This window comes from Erithacus rubecula (genome assembly GCF_903797595.1).
Source record: "Erithacus rubecula genome assembly, chromosome: 1".
In the NCBI taxonomy this organism is placed as follows: Eukaryota; Metazoa; Chordata; class Aves; order Passeriformes; family Muscicapidae; genus Erithacus; species Erithacus rubecula.
In genome coordinates, this window is record NC_136658.1 from 25,535,078 (window position 1) to 25,559,477 (window position 24,400).

At 38.5% G+C, this 24,400-nt stretch overlaps 1 protein-coding gene across 1 annotated transcript in view; it reads right to left on the reverse strand.

Annotated features, from left to right (window-relative positions):
* Positions 1 to 24,400, reverse strand: part of MAN1A2 (mannosidase alpha class 1A member 2) — a 136,313-nt gene that overhangs the window by 20,316 nt on the left and 91,597 nt on the right. Inside the window, exons 9-10 of the mRNA XM_079306315.1 lie at positions 7,882 to 7,997; positions 1,336 to 1,555 (exon numbers count right to left, since the gene is read on the reverse strand). Coding sequence (XP_079162441.1) covers positions 1,336 to 1,555; positions 7,882 to 7,997 — 336 coding nt within the window. The remainder of the gene's footprint in view (positions 1 to 1,335; positions 1,556 to 7,881; positions 7,998 to 24,400) is intronic.

The window sequence follows — 24,400 nt, forward strand, 5'->3', positions numbered from 1 at the left end:
AAATTATTACTTGCATGACTGAATTATTTAAATAGACAGGCAACTATACAATGATATGATGTAATCCTGTGAATAAATACATGCATTCTCATCTTAAAAGTGCTTAAGTTTTAGCCAGCATTATTTCTATTGTGGAAGTATTTCAGAAGGTCACTTCTCTGATAGCTATGTAAAACCATTTCCAATTTTCAATCTACATTTATTCACAGCGAGCTTAAAAATCCTGCCTTTGCTACAGCTGTGTTCTTCTATATCTTAAAATAACTATTTCTCTTCAGTGTTTGCCCCTTGAGATAAATAAATATATAGATAAATAAATTTGTTCCTTTCTTCAGTACTATTTTTCTAGCCTGAGGAAGCCAATCTCTCATATTTTCCCCACTGTAAGATAAAAGCTCTGCCACTTCATTCAGCTGGTCCTTCTCTGCATTTGCTCTGTTTGAAATTCAGATTTATACAGAGTATTCTGGGTGACAAATTACACATGTCTTCTAAGGCAGTCTTAATATAATCTAATCTCTGCTGAAAATTCTTCATCTGATACAGACTAGGACATTTTTCAACTACCAGTTCAGTCAAAGAGCTCCTGACTTTTTCTAGTGAACTTCTTACTTCTGACAGTTCAGTTCTCAAGATGTCCCTGATTACTATTCCTAAATTCTTCCATTTTAGTTATGTTTTGTAACTGTATGGCCACCCTAAGCATAATCAGTACACTTCAAGCATCAACATCACTATAAAATAACCTTGGTCCAAAAGACTGACCTTGAGAAACTTCTAGCCCAACAATGAAGTCTGATGCTGCCTCCTCACCTGTCAGGCCTTTGGCCTTCTACAGTCAGCACAGTAGTATTTATCCTCTCTTGCTTAATTCTACTTAGAATGCACTATTACTAAAACCAGTAAAAAGTCTATTTGCAAATTTTTCCCTTTACTTTACTGTAACAACAGTATATATGAAATAAAAAACTTCCCTATGTATCTGTGAGAACAAGAGTTCACACACATTCCTTCCTCCCCATACCCATATGACCTATCTTAGGTGACTGATTAAAAAAAAAAGGATAAACATGCATGAAGGAACCATAAAGTCTGGGTTTATATTTAGTCATCATGATGCAGACGAGGAAGAATAGAAGTAAAGAAGAAGTGAAAATAGTAAAAATAGAAAATAGCAAAAATAGAAGTAAAGAGAAGCAAATACACAGATGTTAAAAATTCATGCTGGTATAAAACCAGTGCATGTCAGACAAGGTCCGTAACAAATCCTAAAAACAATTACAACAGTTGCTGTATTCCATCTATTGAAATAATCAGATTAACAATAGGTCTTACTTGTCCTGTCATATGACTCATGACATGTATGTGCAATTTCAGCTCCGAGCTGCAAGTAATGTCCAGCTTTATCATCTCTGGAACCATCTGCTCCAAGGGCAAACATTCCACCTGCAAAACAGGTCAAATGGCCCATCTTTCTTTCAAGATGCCCGTTCTTCCACTCCCCAATGAAGGTCAGTCCTCCATTGGACTTCCTGATGAGATGTTTTTCTATGGCCTACAAGAGATTAAGAGAACTTTCAAATGCTGTTTCACATGCAAGTTTTACTTATTAACATTCATTTATTGAGCAAAGTCCAGTTTTCAAAACAAAAATAATTTTCTTTTTTTCAAATTATATCTAACAGGAAAATCACAACATAGACAACTGTAATTTTACTTGAGAATTCAGCACTTATTTTGTGGCTCAAACAGTATCTAACTGTTAACTCTGTGAAGTACCTATTTGTTGCTCTGTGCACTCTGCGAGTACACATCCATGTTGGAAACTTTTGGTCGGCAACATATGCAAACCTGTAGCCTCAGTCAGTCTTTAATAGGAAGTGACAGGAATGCTCCAGCCACCTTCTAGCTTCTCCATGGCAGCTTTCTGATTGCACATTCTCAAATGAAGGGTGTTAGCTGTTCACAAAAAACTTGATTATTTTATACGCAAGGCAACTACTGCTTTCTTTTTGCACATTTGTACCAATATATGTTGTTGCTTGCGACTTATAAATGGTATCCTTCTCTTAGAAGAATAGCTGACCTAGCTTCCTAAAATTTGCAAACTAGATGGAACAACATTTGCTTAAGCCTCCTTCAGAGGGGATCACAATTCCTGCCAACCTACTGCACTATTTACTATGTCTAGTATTTCAGAACCAGAAAGTAATGAAAGAGAAGTGCTGGTCTGCACTCCTGTTGGGTTAATTCCTTCACTAATACCACTTACAGATCTGAAGTTTGTGCTCATAGCAGGATCCAGAGAGAAGGCAGAAATAACTGACAGAGCAGAAACCAGTAAGTCTCTGACAGCTGCCAGGGTGGTTGTCTAACCATCATGCAAATTGGCACTGTCGACTGCCTTCTGCTGCTAAGGAGCTTGATGTGGCAAACTGTACAAGCCTCATTTGTCTGAAAGTACTGGTACCAGAAATACTGGATTTGCTGAAAACTGCCACTGGAAAGGATATTAAGATCTGGAGCATTAACTCTGTTGATTCCATTATTCTAGACTCACAAAACAGACGTTTTTCAACCATATGGTACATAAAAGTTGAGTTCTCTTTGAAGGAAAGTCACTTTAACAATGAAGAGCAGAAAGGCACTAAAGCATATGGATTATTTATTTCCTAGAGGAAAGCATTTTTTTTCTAAATGTTAAGTGATATTTCCTTTCAAACTGTATCTTCCCATAATTTCATAACTACTGAGGAGTAAATGGTTGCAGAAGCATTTCCAGTGGGACAAAATTGCTGTGGTTAGCACCAGGATAGCCAACAAAGGCCAAATCTATATACTTCTCCATGAGCTACTCCTCTAATCCAGACTTGCTTTCATGGTTTCTCTGAAGAGCATGTTCTAGGTGCAACATGCTCCTCTTCTGAGCAGAAAACACATCTTCTGAACTTGAAAATAACCACCTGTTAGAAGGGGCAATTTCTGAAGTCTGAAAATCAAGTTTGTATCAGTTACTTAATAACTTGGTTACATCCTGAGAGTCACAAAGGAAGCATCTCAAGAACATAAAGGCAACTCTCCCAAAACACTTCATTCAACAACTTGCTGCCTGCCAACTGCAGAAAAATGACAATTAATATTTATAGTAATTAACACAGGACAGCTGGGCATTGTTGGGATTACTGCCCAGTAGATAAGAAAAGTTTGTGCAGATTGGGATAGATGTGGTATTTCTATGGAATATAGAAATATAGAAATATTTCTCGGCTGGATGGCTGAGGCCACAGAGCACCCCAACAGAAACTGCAAAGCAATGGCATCCAGCTAGACTTCAAGAAGTATACACAGGGTGGACGTGTATACCCAAACCCAAAGAGAATATTTAGTCCACATCAACTAAAAGATTAACTTATGGAAGGAGCTTCCTTAGTCTGTGAAATGCCTGAAAAATAGGCATGGTTGAGGTCACTTCGTTTGTTTAGCCTGGAGAAGAGATTGAGGGGAGACCTCACTGCAGTCTTCAACTCAGAAAGGGCAGTAGAGGGAAAGGTACACATCTCTTCACTCTCTAGACCAGTGACAGGACCCCAGGGAATGGCCTGAAGCTGTGTCAGGGGAGGTTTAGGTTGGATAGCAGGAAAAGGTTCTTCACCCAGCAGATGGTTGGGCACTGGAACAGGATCCCCAGGGCAGTGGTCACAGCACCAAGCCTGACAGAATTCAGGATGTGTTTTGACAACACTCTCAGGCACATGGTGTGACTCTTGAACATGCAAAACCTGCATGTTCTCTGAAGTTCATGTGCTTTTTATGTCTGCAAAAAAACCCAGCATTTTCTGAGCTGTCATGCAGCAGTATTTCCTATGTTGTGACAGTCAAGCACACTGCTGAATCCTTCTTTAGCTACCTAATGATGTGCAGTAGGAAAGAGCGAGGATCAAATTTATAAGCCTAACAGATTAGACTACTCAAGGCAGCTTACCAAAGGAAGCTTACCTATCCTCCAGCTGATTTGAGAAGGAAAAAAAGACACCTGAAATCAGAGTAGCTGGGAGGCCCACATAATGATGTTGAAAGCAAAATTAAGAGGCCCATCCTCAATTTTTATCACCACAAAAAATTCCCAACAGGTTTCACAATTATCATAGCTGTGACTTTCCATAATAGGACATGGCAATGAAGTGTCCTTTACAGTAGAACACTGCACCCATGTTATATTCAGAGGTGTTATGGATATACAACTTGTTTGTATTCAAGTTAGGAAGTATGTGGTGACCTGGATAAGACGTCATATGCAATGGTTCAAAAACCATGACATCTGAAGAACAGATGCTGCATTTTTCTTCCCCATGATAGCTCCAAGGAATGAGATACCACCGCCTACTGAAAGACTTAGAATGAGGTTATGTTGTCCATCTTCCACTCACCCTGCTGCAATGAGATAAGGGAGTGAAGTGTGGCTGGACAGAGACATTCTTTTAGACTGGTGTGGGCTGAGAACATTTCCAACTCTGTGCTGTGAGTGGGAGGAACACATGCTACACCTTTCCCCTTCTGCTTGCACAAATGATGCAAAGAGCTTCTACTCCACATTTTGAAAAAAAAGAATGAACAAAAGAATGGTAAGGGAATGGCCTCTCAAAAATTTTTAAACAAAAATTTGAATTGCAGTTATGCAAAGCAAATCCTACTTAGTAATTCTTTGCCTATGTCTTTCAATATCAAGTAGAACCTGGGAGAGACACAAACCCTTAAAAAGAGTAGGTTCCACAGCAAATAAATCAGTACAGTTCATGCAGACTCAAATGTACAGGGTGGGTTTAGCTGAGAAAAAGTTACAGGAACCCTCTGATGCTTGGACTGCAGGACATATCACACATGAAGCAGGAGCAGCTTGGCTTTCCTCCCTCCTTTACACAGAGTGTTTTCACCTGGCCCCAAATTTGCTTTGCGCTGTCTCCATTCAGAGATGTGACCATACAAAATGTTTGCGAGATGGTTTACAGTGAAGAAGATGGATAGGAGAGTTTATTTCCTCTAATTTTGAAGTGTTCACAGTTTAAGTATCAGAGTAAAATATTTTGCCAGTAACCACAATGGAAGCTAGATATCAACTGCTAAACATCTTTAAACCCACAGGACCCCATAAACTGTATTTCAACCTACTAAAAATACACAAGTACTGCTTTGAACTAGTAATTGTCTTGGGTTGCAATACAGGATATAACCAGAAATGTGTATTCTATCACTATCTGTTGAAGCCAGATGGGGCAGTGATCTTTAGCTCTGTGGCACATATTATCTGCTAATGGGCCATCTTTAAAACCAGGTGGGGCAGTCATCTTCATCTTTTCCACAACCCATCCTCTCTCCAGGAAGGTATCATCTGCTCATGGCCCATTAAGTCCCACTGTATGACTGATAAAATTACATCATCCCACTGGGAGATGCTCCAGCCAGGGGGAGGAGCCAAGCTTTTCCTACCTAGATAAAAACTGAGATTTTGAACACCAAGGCAACCTTCTTTCCACTGGATTCCAGAGGAAAGCTGGACCTATCCACATGATTCCTGGACTTTCGGAGGAAAGCTGCACCTTCTACAGCACCACTGCTTCAGCTGAACCACATCTGCCACTGCAGGACTGCAGCCACCATTTAATGGGACTGATACCAGCACCCTGATTGACAGGGTGTCAGGTTGTATTCTGACTCTGTCAGGGTTGGGATTGTTCTTGTAATACTGCATTTGTATTTTAATTTTCCTAGTAAAGAACTGTTATTCCTAATTCCCAAATCTTTGCCTGAGAGCCCCTTAATTTCAAAATTATAATAATTTTGAGGGAGGGGGTTTACATTCTCCATTTCAAAGAGAGGCTCCTGCCTTTACTGGCAGACACCTGTCCTCCAAACCAGGACAGTAATGTAGAATTTAACAAACCTGGAAAGCTAAGGAAGTTCAAAAGGACTAGGAAACAGCCAATGCTTTATCAGTAGTTTAAAAAGTAAATAAAATTATATAAAATGAATAATGTGGTTTAAAAAATAAATGGTTGATTGATATGTGTATGCAGATACAAGGAATACATGGGATTTCAAGAATTTCTTGGCATTTTACAAAATATTAGTCCTAAACAAATTCAGGACGGCACATATGAAGTGGATTACAAGTTGGCTTGCTAGAACAGTTCAAAGTAAAAAAGAAAAAAATGGTGAAAAAATAAAAAATACTTATCACATGAAGATTCTGCATAGATACTTTATTCAACACTGGGCAGTATTTCTAACAATGATCTCCAAGAAAAATGCCAGAAAAAAACTGCAGATGACACAAAAAATGATGGAACTATAGATAGTGATAAAGAAAAAGTCATTTCTATAAAATAACTGAGAGCAGGTGACAGAATGGGCTTTGCCTGAACAATGTGTTGCAACAGAGATAAGTGTAAGGTCAAACACTGAGGAATCAGGAATGTAAATCACAGTGGAAGGAAAGCAGTAAATCAAAAAGATTATAACCAGCTTCAGAATAAAGCAACTGGAAAGTGGATGATGGTTTGAGGCAAAGGTTAAGAGTGCAAACAGAGCTCCTGGCTGGATGAAGAGGACAAAAACCAAGAAGGAATCAGTTAGATGAATCACATTAGAAGAACCATTACATTGCTGCCTCCATACTGAAGACACTGGAAAATACATTTTAAAAGCTTAAGAAATAATTCAAAATCTGTCTTATGTTGCAAGACCAAAAAAAAAAAAAAAGCACTTTTCCTTCAGGAGAGAATGTCTATTGTACATTTGATAGTAACCAGCTATATGGTGCAGATAACCATTTAAAACAATGTAGAGATGAAAAATGTCAAAGCAGCTGGAAGTACAACATAATCAAATTCAGGTCAGGAATAAGACATATTACAGCTTCAAAGCAATTTTGTACTAGAACTTTCATTATATATCTTTTAAAATGTGAATTTTGAGAACTCCAAGAACAGGTGTTTTGCTTTAGAAGACCAACCACACTAAAACCAAGCTTTCAAAACTTAGGTTGAAAGCAACAGAGCATGCACAGAGCCTGGAACACATCAGACACCAACCACACACCAGCACTGGGACAAGACTACACAGTTGCTGCTGCTATCACAGCTCACGTGACTCAAACCAGCTCAGCTACTCTCAGTATGTCCAAACTGTAGCAGAGGAATGGTGGCACAGCAGGCACCACTATGAGAGGCTGGTGAGAGAGGATGGGGAAACTGGGAAAGTAAGAGCCGGGCAGCAAAAAGAGCCACCACACAAAGGCCCTCACCCCAAATCCCACTGAACCATCCTGCAGTACTGCCCCACCTCGGCAAGAGCTTCTTGGTCTGTGACAGGGAATAAGACCAGAGCACAAAAGAACTATAAAAACAGGAATAGATATGAATTACATTTTACAAGGTAAATATGGAATATAATATGTAAATGCCTTAGAAAATAATGCAAAAAACAATTTGGGACTACAGGTCCTAGAATGATGAATTCTCAACACTGGAAAAAAAGTGACTTGGATGTTCTGCACACATCTCAAGGTTGCTAGATCTCCTTCTATTAGATTAGAGTTTGGGCTTTTACATTGCATCATTTGGGACAAGCTGATTATTTTTAGCACAATAATCTGCATCACATGTATTCCACAAGAATACTTTTTAAACTACTCAGAGTGAAAGCTAGTATTATTCATCACTTGATTTCTTATAACTTACATAATCAAAACAAGTCCTGTGGTTGGTTGTGGTTTTTTTGCCTAGGTTTTTTTTGTTGGTTTTTTTTTTGTTAATTTAATTTTATTTCCTTAAAATCATTAAAGATGGTTCCACTGTATTGGAAAACTCAATGAATTATAATCACCTCAATTGCATCGTCGTACATTTTCCTTGCCTCCGTGTCCATCTTGTCTGACATAAGCCAGGCTTTCAATAAATATTCATAAAAACTGTCTCCCAGCCCGCCTACGGATGTGTGATCTGTAGAAGGGAAAGAGGGAAGAAAACAAAAAAAGGTTGAAGTTGTTATGTAATAGCACCTTAAATTTATTCAAAACATAAACTTATGTTTCTAAGGCCTACTGCTGTAGAATTACAAATAATTTTAGCCTATTTATCAGGACAAAGCTGCACTGCACTCTTTCCCCTCCAAACTTACATCACAGGCATAGAACCTTCTGTATATGATCTCTATTTGTCATTCTGCGCAGGCTATCCCTCATATAAAAATGTACTTTAACCTCTGTTTTTACTTCATTCCAAAGAACCTAACTGTTTTGCTGCTAGGGTTTGGGGGTTTTAGGTTTTTTTAAGGTATATGTGAAAAAAGCATGTAGAAAACCTCCTAAGACCTCTGTATCCAGGATGTATCAGGCCATGTCGCTACAAACTGCCATCCATGAACTACACAGAACCCAATCTTTCCAGCAGATTTTACTTTCTAACAGGGTAGTTACTTGACAGACTAACAAATTCCTCAAACTAAATGTTATTGAAATTAGTTTAGTCAAAAGGGAAGCAAGTTGCTTTTCAAGTGTACAACACAAGCCCTGCTCTGCTCCACCCTGCCTGAGCAGCAATGCAGAGCTGTGCCATGTGCCACAGGGTAACGCTGCTTCACTATTAGAATCCATCTGCACATAAACTGAACCTCCTAACACACACTTGTATTTTTTGTCCTCTTTTTCCCTTTTCTTTTCCCCCCTGTAGAGGTTGCCTGTCACAAATAGTGTCACTGCTATTCAGTGCTGACAGACCACTTGAGAACTATCTATGTTTCTTGTTGGCTGAACTATCAAACTTCCCCACAAAAAGCCTACTGACGGTCTGGAAGCCTTGGAACTCCTGTTCCAACCAGGGTAAGCACTCACTCAGTACATTCTTCATTCAAAAAGCAGCATTCTGTGAGACTTAACAAGTGACTCCAACCAGAATACACATAACCTTCTCTTTCCTAATGTTACAGCTCTCAAGAGTGGCACCAGAAGAGTCTTAGACTTCTGAAGCTAGGCGAGAGAAATGTTTAACACCAACATTGTCACAATGCCAGAAATTCACTGCCCTAAGCATGGCTGGTTGAGTCATGCAAGCACCCTTTTACTGGGTGAAGAAAAGATATAACACTTCCTTTTATAAAATACCTCAAAAAAGTGGTATTATTCACAGTTTTTCTGGGATAAAGGTGCAAAAGGGGTTGAACTCTCCTTCTGTTCCTTTTTCCTCCAAGCACCACCTTACCACAGCATGTCTGCTTGTCTCTGAAGATATGAGTAGGAGGTTAGAGCTGGTAGATGCTGCTATCCTAACTCTTCCAGCTTCCTCTTGGCTTCTCTGCTACTTAAAAATGGATTCCTAAACAAAGGAAGGAGTAAGTAGAGACCTTGTAGCTTTCCCACTTAGTTTCAAGTTGTGAATTTGAAGCAAATTACTTCATGCCCTTCTCTTATACCTCACAATCTCCTCGACTGCCTTTTCACACCCAGTTACTCAATGGTTATGAGTTTTCATAAGCTTTCTCACTCTGAGCTGTAAGAGGGCATTCAGGTCATGAGTCACTTTCTTACACAAACGCAAGGGCTAGAAATTACTCCTTCAATTTACAACTACATTCTTAAGTAGACACAAGAAACATGGGTGTGTGGTTTCCAGGAAAAAAACAAATAAACAAACCAGAAATTACTCAGGATTTCAAAGCTACAACTCATGCCAGCACTGCTCAGGTACTGACTTTACAAGAGACAGTTAAAAACTACTTCTGTTAAGCTGCTGCCTCATTCCCAGCTAATCTCTGTCACTTGAGTCAGGGATGATCCTCAGCTAGATGTCCTTGACAGATGCACTCAGGTCCCAACAAGGACAGGCTGTTGAACCCCCAGTAGCACTCTTGTGGTAGCTCCAGCTGGATTTGGGACAGGAAAGAGCAGGAAGAGGAGTGGAAAAAGTTTATTTCCTAAACAGAGAAATCCACACTCCAGGTGTGTTTCAAAAATGAATTATCAGCAACATATCCAATCTCATGTCTACTTCTCCAGGTAGTCATTTGAGAAGTGTCCTTCTCTTCTCAGCAGTTCTTCTCCTTCATGTTGCTTCTCATCTTAGACAAGAGTACAGGGAAAACAGGCACCAGAAGTACCAGGGGATACAGGACTCAGAGCCATCCCTTAGACAGACTTTTTTTCCACGTTCTTTGTGCAGAATAGGGCTGTTCAAGTTCTCAGATTCAGGTCCTCCCATTCAGCAAGTAGAGAAGCACATGGTAAGAAACTAGGGCCTTTCAAGGGCCTTGCAACTCCCAGCAGCATTTTCCTGCTCCTTTTATGCATACCTCACTCCAGCTCTGACCAGCCCAGAGTTTTCAAAGCTCCTCTCTCATTCAGCAGTGGGCTACTCCACTCCCCAGCTGATGCCTTTCACAGCTGGACCAGAGGGAAGACCTGTCAAAAAAGGTAAACGAATCCTGTTCCTTCTCTTCAGTGCAGGAGAGGGACATATGAAATATTTCTGGTGGGAACATATGATGGTATTTCAGGGGAGCTGACTGCATTAAGATGCAGCTGTCCCTGTCTCCTCCCCACCCACAAAAATAGCCAAAAGAGGATCGAAGTGAAAAGGAGGCCAACACAGCAGCTGAACTGAGGTTTAAACATAGTGAGTTTTCCAACTTCTGCAGCTGCATTAACTGTACCCTGGCAAGGTCTTCTGCAGATTTTTTGTTAGTGTCTAAAGGTGTTGCTGCATTTTATAGGAACTTTAAGTAGAAATTACTTAAAACATAGTTTGTGACAGACTGTGGGTCTTTGATCATTTGCTCTCACCTAGAGTGGAAATGCTAAAGAAATGTTTTCCAAGATTCCTTGGCAAATATATAACTGGTGAAAACTGTAGATTTGGGTCATCACATATTATTCTCTCCTAAAAACAAAGTTCCCTATCCAAATTTATCTGAAGGTCCATGGTGGTTATCACTTTCTCCTGCTATTTGAGCTATAGCTCAGATGAATTCAAAAATTTAAGTCAGCTCAACTCAAAATGTTTTGCTCAGAAAAATGTTTTTCACATAAAACTTACTGACGTTTTCACACTGGCTCTAACCTTTCATATCAATCCAGAGTCAGAAAGGAATAACATGTGATTTGAATATCTGAGCTTACAGTAGCATCTGGACACTGAGTACTTCTAAGTAAACAACTGAGAAAATAAGCATTAAGCACAAGCATTTTGAAAATTTTAAAATGGATTCATTATTTCACATATTTGATCTACAAGAATAATTTAATTAGCTCTTTGTCATGGAAAGGTTTTTATTTTGAAGAGCTGTTTCACAGTAAAATCTTGAAGCAGAATTCATTCCAGATTAAGACAAATATAGCAGAAAGAAGTACGATAGCACATTAAATGTAGCTGAAGCCACATGTTCTGTTCAATGTATGTATTTTTAGAACATTCATTCCTCCACATCAAGACAAATTTGGATAATTTCTTCATTCCACATTTTTTCAAATGTAGGCCCAGATGACTGGGCAAACATAAAAGGATTCCAGTCAAGGATTGCTTTGGAATTCTTTTCAAACTGAAAGACACAGTAGCTGCAGTTGGAAAGAATACCTTCAACTTTTGCAACCAAAAGCAATTATGAGGAACCCTGTATTTGTTCTGGTTGCCACACTTGAAAGCATATTGTGTGCAAACCTGTGCAGTTAGTCTGTTTGTAAGGATTCTTCTTGCCAAAAAGAGACAAATAAAACCTGAATAGAAGCACAATGATATTTCAAGTTCATAACAACATTTTACCTCAGCTACTAAACAGTCCTCTTAAATACTGGCATTTTTCTTCTTAATAAACAGCACTCAACTGTAAACAAAAAACCCTCAATGAGCAACAAACCAATCAATCTCAGAGCAATACTTTAATGACTTTTTAATGTATTAATAAAAGATCTATACTTAATAACATACTGTGTCTCAGCTAATATGCCAAAAAACAGATCTACCCCTTTCCCACAGACTGAGAAGGACCTTCTTTTAAAAACTCACACCATCATTGTCTAATATTCCTAAAGACAGTTTCATTCCAAATGATCTTATTGGTATCAGCAATGACACCATGAGCTCATTGCTGACACAATCTCCCCAGACATGAAGCAGGACAGCATTAAACCACAGCACCAGGCAGGAGGTCAGACAGGGAGCACACAGTCTTGCTGAAATACTAGTGGATCTCAGCCTCAGAGAGGAAGGAGGGTCTGCAGAGCTCTGGTAATTTGTTCTCTGTAAGTGAAATTGTTTCTTTACAAATCTGGAGAGACAAACTTTTTTTCTCTGCAAACAGCTCCTCAAGGCATAGGCAACAAGGGTCTCCCTCCTCAAAGACAGGTGACGCACTGAGATGGATCTGGCTGTTCTTTCTCTTCAGAACTACTTTTTGGGGATGACTGTGGATAACAGGGATACTATGCATTGACACAGCTCATTCTCATTTGTCATACCCAGACATACCTAATATCTGTAAATAAGTTCCTCCACAGCAAGCCAATTTCCACATGAATGGCAGTGGGTCCCAAGCATACAGTTATGGCCACAGACCACAAGTTACTGACATGTGCCACTTCTTTTTGTTTACAGGGAAAGTTTGGTTCAGTGAGCAATAGCATGTTTCCCACAACAACTGACAGCTCCCTAAAGATACCATTAATAATGAAGCCTGTTCTAATGAAGGTCTACCTTCTCTCTAGAGCAAACTTGAGATGTGCAAATTATTTTTAAGCAGATGGCTTTAAGTAGTTAACAGCAGCTTAATGAGGCAAATTAAAAACAGTTCATGATTTGTTAAACCCTCTCTGCTTTGTGCATTAATTGTTCAATTGTCATTTCTTGGCAAGGAGCAAGAATAAAGAAAGAAGCCAGGCATTGTATTAATGGCAGCACGTCATGCCAGAACTGATGCTGTAATCCCAACACCTGAGGGTGAGGCTTCCTGCTAGCCTGGAGCAGAGGGGGAGTGAGCCACTGCCCCTCCCTGACCCCAGGGCACATCAGCTTCTGCATCGCTTACTGCACACGGAATAAAAAAGATGAAATACAATACTGAGCAGAGATATGTTTAGCATGCACAGGCTGCCCTGCTGGAAAGCAAGATGGTGAGATAACACTGGAGCACTGAAGAAGCACAAGCAGGTGGAGATGAGGATCGACTATGCCCACAGTATTTTTAATTTACTAGAACACTGATTCAACATTTTAAGCTAGAGACAGAGAGAGAATCAAGCAAAAAAATTGGCAATTTGTAAACTCAAATATTGGAACTGTAACTGTTACTTTTGACTTTAAAATAAAGCAAAATTCACTAAAACCTGTGCTATACTCAGTAGACTGGAAATGCCAAGATAAACAAACCATTGATTCATTTCAACCAAGAGAAGTAGCACAGAACTAATTTGCAACAAAAGAAAGGAAGCAACAAAAAGGGAGGCTGATCTTCCTCAAGGATCACAAACTGACAAAGTGCTATTGTAATATGTCAGACGAACTCAAGAGTGGAAAAGTTAAGTGACCAGGAGGGGGTAGGAAAGTGATTAAGCTAATACTGACTTTCATTAAGAAACCTGCATACTCCACCACCATTAGTTGTTCTGGCCTGCCCCAACCAGCCTTACACTGCAGGAGCCCTCTTTCTCTGTGCAGGAAACTTTCAAAGAATTGTTTTTCTGTTTGTCTTCAGGCTGGCTCTGATTAAATTTCAGTTCAATCTTTCCTTCATGTAGTTGGACTTACTGCTCCTCAGCTGCTCTAAATAGGTGCAAACTCCCCTTCTAATCCTTTAATCCAGAAAGCTGAGGCCCTGGAAATTGCAGTTGCTGCAGTTCACAGCAGAAATTCAACCTAAGGATGTCATAAGCCATAGTGGTTGGCTTAAAAGTGCAAACACTTGTAAATTAACTGCAGCAGAGGCAGCCCTGATAAAAGGAGGTGAAGGTGCAATTTTCAGTCAAATATAAACTATATATCACTAAGAAACACATTACCAGCACCATAATTTTTCTGAAGTTTTTCTGAAAACACGCATATAAGAGAGCCACATTTGAAGAATATAACTTAAGCATTTACCAGCTGGGAGGTAGCTGAACAGACACTGCTTCCCATTCTAGTGTCTGGTGCCACAACAGAATCCAGCATCCTCACTCAGCTCCTCCCAGCTTGGGGGTGCCTGCTCATCACAGACAGCTCTGGAGAATGGAGTAGCTGAACTCTAAATACTCCAGATGGAGAAACTGGATACGAATACTTTAACAAAACTTGGAAAAATATGGATGGTTCTTGAGTTCTTTAACTGTACTCCATGAAAAAACAAACTTTAATCTGAGTAGAATCACATTCCATTCATAGTTTCATTTAGAGATGGCTAAAGCATTTTTGTCAAAGTTGTTTAAAGAAACCCCAACAGAACAGCTTGAGACAGACACAATATTCCAGCTGGAAGAACTAAAGTCTGGCAGCTACAAGAAACTGAAAACACAATCACTTAATGGAAAGTATTAAGCAATCTTAATTATAAGTGCTACCAGTTTCTTATACAATAAATCAAGCAAAATTACTTCCTAGAACTGTATCAAACTAAAGATTAAAAACAGTTAAATTTGTGTGTCCAAAGACAAGAGAAAAACATTGAAACAGATGAGTATAACTAGCCATAGTATAACTATGAGTATAACTAGCCAACTAATACACATATTTAGGTAACTAATGTTCTTAGAATCAAAACACTTATTCAGACTGAATTAATTTATGATTCTGTAATATCAAAGGAATATCCTAATTTGGTATCTTACACCAGACTGTACTTCCACTCTCAGGAATTCACAGCTGGAACAAATATTTTCTTTTTTTTTTTTTTTTTTTTTTTTTGCATTCAAACTTTCCTGAAACATCAAAACATTCCAGCTATTATTTATAATTCTGGAAAGATTTAGGTCATCTCTCAGAAGACATGTTCGAGAATTAAACACCAATCAACAAAATACATCAAGTCCACATGCTAAAATTAGAAATTAAGTCCTTATGTCGGTGTGTTTACTGAGAAGTGGCCTTTTACTACCTGAAGTTGTCTTTTCAAGGTTATTACACTCACCCACAGAGCCACCCAAAGCACACCTGCCTCTCAGCCAAGTTTGGAGTCTGTAAATTCCAGCTGCGTGGGCAGCCTTAATGAAGCTGCTGGGATTGACAGTGGATTGATGGGAAGTCATGTGCATGTTTGTCTCTGATGACTTTTTTTAACTTTACAAGGTGGCTGTGAAAAGCAGCTAAAAGGGGTAACATCAGATGATGCAAACAATACTGTTGTAGGTATGTGTCCAAAACCCAGAGTCCATTTTGAATAAGAGTTCATATATAGGGGGATTGACAAGCTCTTAAGGTCTTTACACCCTTCCGTTTATTCAGCTTAATCTTCCTTGAAAATCTCAATTCTCCTCTTGAAGACTATAAACAAGAACATAGGAGAGTTAAACCTTTATCAGATTAAATCTAGTCTAATACTCATCTGTACCAAATAAGCTGGCAAAACCACTGTCAAAAACTTCACTCTTCAAGTTGTATCAAGACATGGCAGACTATAAATTTACATATATATGTGTATATATATCTCACATGGCAGCTGACAGTCAAAAGTGATTCCGAGAAGCAAGGAAAGGCACTTCCTGTTTTTGACATACTTTTGGATTACACCACATGCAATATAAATCCAGGCTACTCTGTTTCTTTCTTCTAAACTTCAGTCTGTGTAGCTCTTATTTTTCTTCTCATGACAGATGCCTGAAATGGCACATGCAGTCACCCAAAGTTTTGATCACTCTGTAAGTGCTGGGAAATTGTGCTGATTGTAAGGCTTGTTCAGCCCATGCTCTGTGACTGAGAATGAGCTACCACACCATATGTGGACTGCATTCATTTACTTACTACTCCTCTCTTACTTCACTATATATGTCATATGGGACCATATCTGCAAGATCACACAGATCTTCAAGTCGAGATGGTATTTTAGCTTACTGCTACAAGGACAGTCCCAGGGGAACTTCAGGATTAAAAGAAGCTATAGGTAAGATACATTCAATGTTCACTGAACAGAACTACAGACCCTTTTGCTCAATGTCACCAAACTGGAAATGTTTCCCACATGACCACCAGCAGGTACAGCTCCATACAGAACTCAGAATATGAAATCTCACATACTGAAGACAGAACAAAAAGAAACAGATATCACATGTGACAACAGATGTGTCATTCAAATTTACCAATCATCTAGAGGGCATCAACAGAAACTCTTAAGTGCACAGCCTCCAAGATGTTACAGAGAAGGAATAAAATAAAACCAAGGAAGTTTAATAAGGCTGTAAAAAGTTTGTCACTGGACTTTGATAGGCTTACCTTTCATAAGAAACTAGCAAGTCAAGAATGGTTCAAAAATACAGCTTTAAGCATAAAATTACCAAAGAAATAATGAGATTCCACAGGGAATCAAACCCTCAAAACACACAGAGCATCTGTCAAAGGATAACTTTTACTCCCCAGCCATTTTAAGTTAATGTCTTCAAAGCCATCAGTGTAAACTCTCAAAAATATCAGGCTGTACCCTAAACATGCCAGACTTCATTAATACAGATGAATTTAGTGAATTCACAGTGATAAAGATAAATGGAAAATCTGCTGTGGGACAAATCACAAATTCTAGATATTGATGAACTCCTCACCAAGACCATGATCTAAAAGTATAGCTTGGTGGTACAGCAAAATGAAATATTCATCTCTTTGCCTAGCAGTGTATGCAAGCATTCTCATAACCCAAAGTTATACCATATCCAAATCCTTTCTTTAGCAATTATTTATAGGCACTCCTTTTCAAATGCATAATTCATATACATGTTTAACCTTCCAATAACACTAGAATCTCTAACATACAAAACAAAGTTTTTATTTGTTCACCTTTTCCAGCATCTTGCTTAGCAGACCAGCAAAATGTCTTCACCTTGTAGTCTTATAAAAGCATATTCCCTGTAATGCACAGTTGTTGTATTTCCTTAAATTAAAGTTTTAAGTTTATCTTGCTCCTGGCTTCTAATGAATAAACAAATTTGAATGCAGTTTTTTCTTAGAACACAGCTAATTACATTTGTACAACGTTGTAAAGCAAAAGGGCAAGGGGAATTCCCCAGCAGAGATTACACAGGTTATTTTCTATTCAAAACACATGCATGTTCCTAAGGACAGAGCAACACAAAATAAATTGGAGAGTAAAATTAAAGACACCTGCCAAGATAGCAAAAAAAAATTTAACTGCAAAAACCACCCCCACCTCCTCATATGCAACAGCAGGTCTACTGCTGGAAGTCTAGAAATAATGCTGTAAATTTTTTTGTTCATAATGTAATAAACTGAAAGCAGATTTCAAATAGAAAAACATACACAAATAAATGCTTACACCAATGTCCAAACTAATTATGACATAGATCACATATCTCCAGTTCTCTAAATGATATTTCAAACATGAATTTAAAAAAGATATTTACTTGCTAAATCAAATAAATGTGCAAAAATGCACATTTTGTCAGGTTGGTAACTATTCTACAGGCAATTATTTTAATTCTGTACCATTTCTATTTAAGAGAGAAAATTTTTTCCTCATGCTGAAGGGGAAAAATAATCATCTGTGAGTTAAAGTATTAGAATGTATTATTCACAAGTCTAAATAGAAAGCAGTTATTTGATGAGTTTTGGAAAATACTTTGCAACATGCAGGCTTACTTGACCCAATTCCCTTTGTTTCCTTTTAGGTTATAGATATTTTGCCAGAACTTAAGATTACATTTCAGTTTTACTTTTCCTGACTCATGGCATTGCTAGTTTCTTCATTAATAGACATAACTGAAGATACTCCTTGTGCTAAGAAAGGGTTGTAGTAAATAAATAAGGGTAGGAGAGAGAATGTATAATACCTTCATAATTAAAGGAGATTATGAGCAGCTTCAGCTGGCAAAGACTTTTGCAATACTAGCATAATTTCACTATCTCTAACTACATTATCAACCTGTTAATTTATGCTGCAATTACATTTTTATCTGAAATATATATCTGCAGTATTTCTTTAATCTTTTGAATGACTACTTCATTCTTCAGAATTATTCACTTCACCTTGCCATTTGCAAGGGTCTTCATCTCCCAGAGACAGGTGTAAAAACTGAAGGGGTTTCTTGCTTAATTTTAAAAATGAAAGGCCCAATAACTGATAAATAAGTCAGGATCTGAATTTCTATCTCTGCAGCATCCTTGAAAGCTTGCATTCAAGAGAGCCGCTTTCCCAATGGATCAGATAGAGCCCACACTGTCAGGGCAATACTGTACAGCTGACATGCTGATTTTCTCAATGTTTGCATTCTCACAAGGGGATACACAGAGTGTGACGTTCATCAGCACCTTCTTCATCAAAAAGGGTCTGGAGATCATAGAGGCTGGGAGAGCTGGCTGGCAGATCTCAGAGGCTGATGGTGGGTCACAGAGCCCTAGGTTTACATGCCAGCAACTGAAAGCACCTGTGTGTTTGTTTTTCCCAGTGAGTTTAATCCTGAGTGTATGTGCAGCTCATCAGCAAACTTCCAGCTGGACAGCAGGAGAGCTGTATCTGAAAAGACCCAAACTGTGCTGATGGCTGCACAGGCCCAGAGTGCAAGCACAGGCAGTGGACTGAGAGCCTCTGCTAATATTGAAGGGTCCATGAGCATGAGGACACTTGTGAAGGGTGCAAGCTCATGCATCTATTTGACAGTGAACCTGAGGAGGATTAAAACCTGACTACCTGTGGGTAGGTTGCAGGTGAATTGTGGAAGATTACAAGGGGTGCTGCAAAGGGCAGGACTGTTGGTGGCTCTCTGTATGGGCAGCTGGATCAGTATCCTCTTAATGCATATGGGGACCTCTGGAATATGTCCTGACTGCAAATGGGAACTTCAGCAGTCACATCCATCAGACAGGGATGGAGACATTTGGACCTGGCTGGGCTTCAAGAGCTGAGAAGGAGGAACTCCTGGGTTTTGGGAGTCTACTGAATCCAGTATCTCTACTATCTCTAACCATGTTATATACATATGCATCAAATTTATTTTCACTGTTCCTTTAAATTCTGAAAAATAAATATAGACAGATGGTGCTATGTATTTGATATAATATCATATCACAAATGAAAATAGATAGGATGCATTGTTGATAGTTTGTCTATTACCTGCAACAGTTTAAATTAAGCAGTTTGGTTAATTACCTAGCTCAGCCCAAGGGCATTAGCCTCAAACCAGCTGTACAGGCAGGCATAAAAAAACCTGGAATATTCACCCAGTAATTCCACTAGTTTAATGACAGTAATTTAGATTTTTTTTTTCCAATGTATGAAAATGGCACCATTTTTAAAGAAGTGTAAATCTAACACAAATAAATTAAATCCACAGATGCCTTCTCCAAATGGCATTTTAAAATTAAAAGTGTTTGGTTTAAGCAGTTATTGTTGAAAACTAAAGACCACCAGAAGAAAATGCAATGTGCACATCCATAAAGATATTTGCTTAAGTTTATTTAAAGGCCAATCTACAGCACAACCAACTGGGAAATTGAGGATATAAGCTTCTCCCTCTCTTGGGTTGTGCCTCTACCTACTCTGTAGTAACAGATACATGAAGCTGCAAGAAAATGAGATCACCACCAGAAGGGGCTAAGATAGTGTAACAGGCTAAATACCTGCACAAATCTTCTTACTGTCTTGAAAGGATACCTATCACTTTGACAAGGAAGACACCATTTAAATTCAGTGAATTTAATACTCTTAATCACACATGATCAGTATCACACTGCCAGTGAGTCCCTATAAAGATGGTGACACAGTCCCCCACTGGGCTTTTAACTGGGACTGCTTTCAAGTCTGAGTAAGAGGTTTGTTTTCTGTAAAGAGACATGAATAAAGCAGCAGAGAATAGACTGCAGCCTGAGTGTTCATCACATCAGCATTCAGTGGTGACAAATTCAGTGTTTGCTGCTACATGGCTAATAGCAATGCTCAGCTCATGCATTGTAAATTCACATGCTAGCTTACTTCACAGCAACCTGTTAATGTGCCCACGTATCACTAAGGTGTAATAAACATATCAGATTAACACAGAATGACATTTCTGCTTATTTTCTTGCATGTGGAAGCCATATTTGGCCTAAACCCCAATTTTAGTTAAACTGAAACTCTCTTAGTAACCAATCTGGGTAACTCCATATGTAGCCCAAATGCAGGAAATGAGAACTGAAGTTAAGAGCAATTAGAATTCCCCTTCAATAATATTATTACTTGCAAGAGATGTTGGAACAAGAAGAAATTAAGTAGTTTATTTTCAGTGTTGGAAAGCAAAAAGGAAGAATGCCCAATCTGCAGAAATGTGAAAATGTGACATGCGTGCCCTGACTTTGCAATAACATGCAGATTTGGCATTCCTTTTGTTATTGCTCTTCTAGTTGGTATTCTCATCTAACATGTTTGCAAATGCAAATTAAATTTTTTCAACATATTTTAATTTTTTAAGAAATTACTTTTCTTCAATACAAATCAATTTCCATAATTTTGAAATCCCTGCCTTTTAATCAACTTTATGTTATATCTTAGGAGGCTTCTCTAGAAAGCACTGTTACTGCTTTTGAAAATAATCTAAATTCAAAGTTCTGATGCTCACACCAATCCAACTACTCACCATGTGTAAACAAAAAGCTGACAAAGTCAACTGAAGGTTAACATGAGAGGTTAGAAAATCCTTCCTGCCAGCTATTTTCCTTTCAGTCTTACAGACACTGAACCTCCAAAGTAGAAGTATTGCAAATAATTAGTTCCTACTGGACCATCACCATAGCCCATAAGTAAAAATGGAATCTGTCAACATTCCTGTGTGCATTATACCTCTGCCTTCTAGCAAGTGCCCCAGTGAGCTGACAAATCCTGAGCTGAACCCATTCAAAAGCTGTCTGTCATGACCCCCATGCTGTAATAATACCTTCACATTATAAGCTTAAACACAAATATTTAACCATCATTTTTCTCCTCCTGGGTATAATGAACTCCTTTGCTGCTACACAGCATTTAGTGCCCAGTTGTATTACACAGCATTTGCATTGGAAAAGACAGGGATTTAGCAATGACCAGTAAGCCATTCACCCAGCAGGTTTCAGGGTTGGGGTTCACAGCATTCAAGTGGAAAGAAATAACGGGATGAAGCAGTAGTCCCTGCTCAGTCCTGCCTGCTGTGGCTTCAGACCCTGGCAACTGCTGCTTCATTGAGGCAGGCAGAAAAAGAAAGCAGTCATCTGTCACCAGATGAAGAACTCTTCTTCAAGGGCTATGTCAAGTGCATTAAATGTAAATGAAAATTTATATTAATTAAATCGTAATCACTTCAAAGACATGGCTATAGATTAATGCCACACTGACATAATGATTTGACTCATCTCTACAACTTGTTAAGAACCTGAAGCAGTGGTCACATCCTTCTTGATGAAATCATTATTTCTAATTGACTGGTAAGTTGCTTCACTGATTATAACTTTTCAGGCATTTGTAACAGAAATATTGACTGGTTTGAATGAAAGTGCATGTCTCTGTGAGCTCCAGATGAACAAGTGAAAAAGACTGTCTGCACATCTCAGGGCAGTGTCCCCAGCACATCATTCCCAGCAGTGAAACTGCACAACATGTTATTTATACTGAGATCAAAAGGCCTGCACTCTGATAAATCAAACCCCAGCTGAAATGACTCACTGGACCCTGCACCCTCACATCAGAAGGATGTCAACACAACTGCAGCATATCACAGACACCATTCCTCTTCTCCTAACCCAAGAAGAGCACAGACCATATTTTTGAGCATACACTTAAAACAAGGCAAACCAGACAAGACACAGTAACATGGCCAAAGATCTAGGGAGGCTAAGACAGAAATATTCTGAGGCACAGAAAAACCCCATAACAACTGCTGATCCCCAAAAGGCCTGAAAGACCTTTACAAAAGTTAGCTCATCACCATTCAAGAAGCCTGGATATGCAAAGAGGACTGGGAGGCCAATGTACCTTTGGTTAAAACACACAAAATTAGGGTGAGCCTAGGCTCCTAGGGCAAACAACTCTGAGAAGATATCGAATTACTCTATCAAGTATCAAGGTAGAAGGTATCAAGAATTTTCCATAAGGTTCTTTTTGCAAATAGAGATGGATCCTGTTTACAGCCCTATAGGGCCACATCAAAGCCACAGAAAATGATGCTTCCTCATTCTTCCATAATCTTGCAACATGGATTTCTTTTAAATATTCAAGTTTACCTATCAATTTGTTGGAACAAAATTTAAAAAAAACCAGCAATACTTCTAAAGAGCTGCAATTTTTCTTCTACTCAACTCATGTGTATTTTTTCCTTAAAAAAATAAATTAAAAGGCAAAGACAAAATATAACTGCTGAGAAAACTTGACCTAAATTATTCTTCCACTATATATTTTGTCCAATACTAATAATCAACTGGCAGTAATAGCATTAATTGGTCTGACTGCTAAGTTCACCTCACCACTGATGTTTTTATTACTTCAAATAAAGGTACTCACCACTAGAACGAAGGGTACAGAAATAGAAAATAAACCCACCACTAGAAAGATGCTATATTGCAGCTATATCCCACAGTTCTTCAGTAGTGCATTTAGGTATGTATTTATGCCAATTTATTTTATATTTCACACCCTTCATGACTTAGTTGCAATACTGTACAGATTAACAAAAAAACTAATTAGAATTGAACCCAAAAAAAAGAAGTCTGAGCAGAGAAAAAAAACTGTTGAAAGGAAGAAAGAAAAAAAAAATAAAGGAAAGCAACACTAAAAAGGTCAGAATGAAGAGTTACTTGTATCTAGGCAAATAAAGTGCTCCAAAATAATTCTCAGAAACTATCTGCAGAAAGTACTTTGTACAAGATAAGATGCATCAAACTAAAGGTCACAGCAAAGATGAAAAGGGCAGCTTTCTCAGAAGCTGGAAAAAGTAAAGTTATGCTTTGATACTCTTTCCATTGTCTCAGTCTTTCCACCACAAAGGTATATAACAATCCAAATACAATGCTCTTTGAAATTACCTTCTGAGGGGAACATAAAAGCCTTGCCTGCCCCTAATACCAACCATAAGACTCAAGCCAGTAAAGGTGTAGGAAACTTAGACACAAGTCCTCTAGTGAATTGGGATGTTGTGTGGGAAGGCATCATCCTTACTCGACTCACTTATGCATAACAGGACACAACCTCTGCAAGGGAGAAAAAAATTCCTGCCTAAGCCTCAGCTACTCCATCTCATCTGTTCAGTGTTTCAGATCACACTCTCCTTTACTGTAACTTCTTAAATTTTTGCGAGTAGATGCACTGAAGAGTGATCTACCAGGGATACAACATAGACATTTTCTCATCTCTCCATCCAGGTTTGTGAAAGGAAATGCAGAATTACGGATTATTGTTATCTAGTCCCCACAAAATCAGTATAAGGTTTACAACTGCTGTTTGTCCTAGTTTCAGCTGGGACAGCATTAATTTTTTACAGTAGCTGGGAGGGGGCATGGCCAGACCCTGATGTTATTCAATACCATCTCAGGTCATTGCCAGAGGCAGGGAAAATGACTCCTCTCAGGAGAAGGGCATCTTTTCTGGTCAGGGAGAAGAAAGCGGTTGGAAAGAACAAGTCTTCTATGTAAATAATTTCTTTGTCTTATAGATTTTCTTATAGATATTGTCGAAATTAATGTTAATTTTCTTTATCTCATTGTTGTTTCCAGTAAATTGTTGTTATCTCAACCAGTGATCTTTGCCTTTTGTGCTCCCAAAAGGAGGCAAGCAGAGGGCAAGTGAGCAGCAGGTTTTAGAGGACTACTAAATTGGAGATTACCATCCCAAGCCATGATATTGTTGCCCTGGGAAAATCCCAGAAATATTACCAGAACATCTGAATATGCATTTGGAACCTTATTTGCTAAAAAAAAAAAAAAAAAAAACCAAAAAAAAAACCCCAAACTCCAACCACCAAATTCCAGGAAATAAATTTATGACTCATGATCAGCATAAAAAAACTAAAGGCTCTATAAATTTAGATTTCTTTTTATCCTCAGAATTTAAATCTCAGTTTGTAAGCCTAATTTTGAATCCTAAATGTATTATCTTGCAAAATTAATTTAATAGTATGTTTGAGCTCCACCAAACTTATGCAAAGTTAAACTTTTCACTGTATGTTTACTTTTAGTGATGAGAAGAATTTTATTCCCAAGAGATACTAATTCTGTGCATTGTTATTACAAGA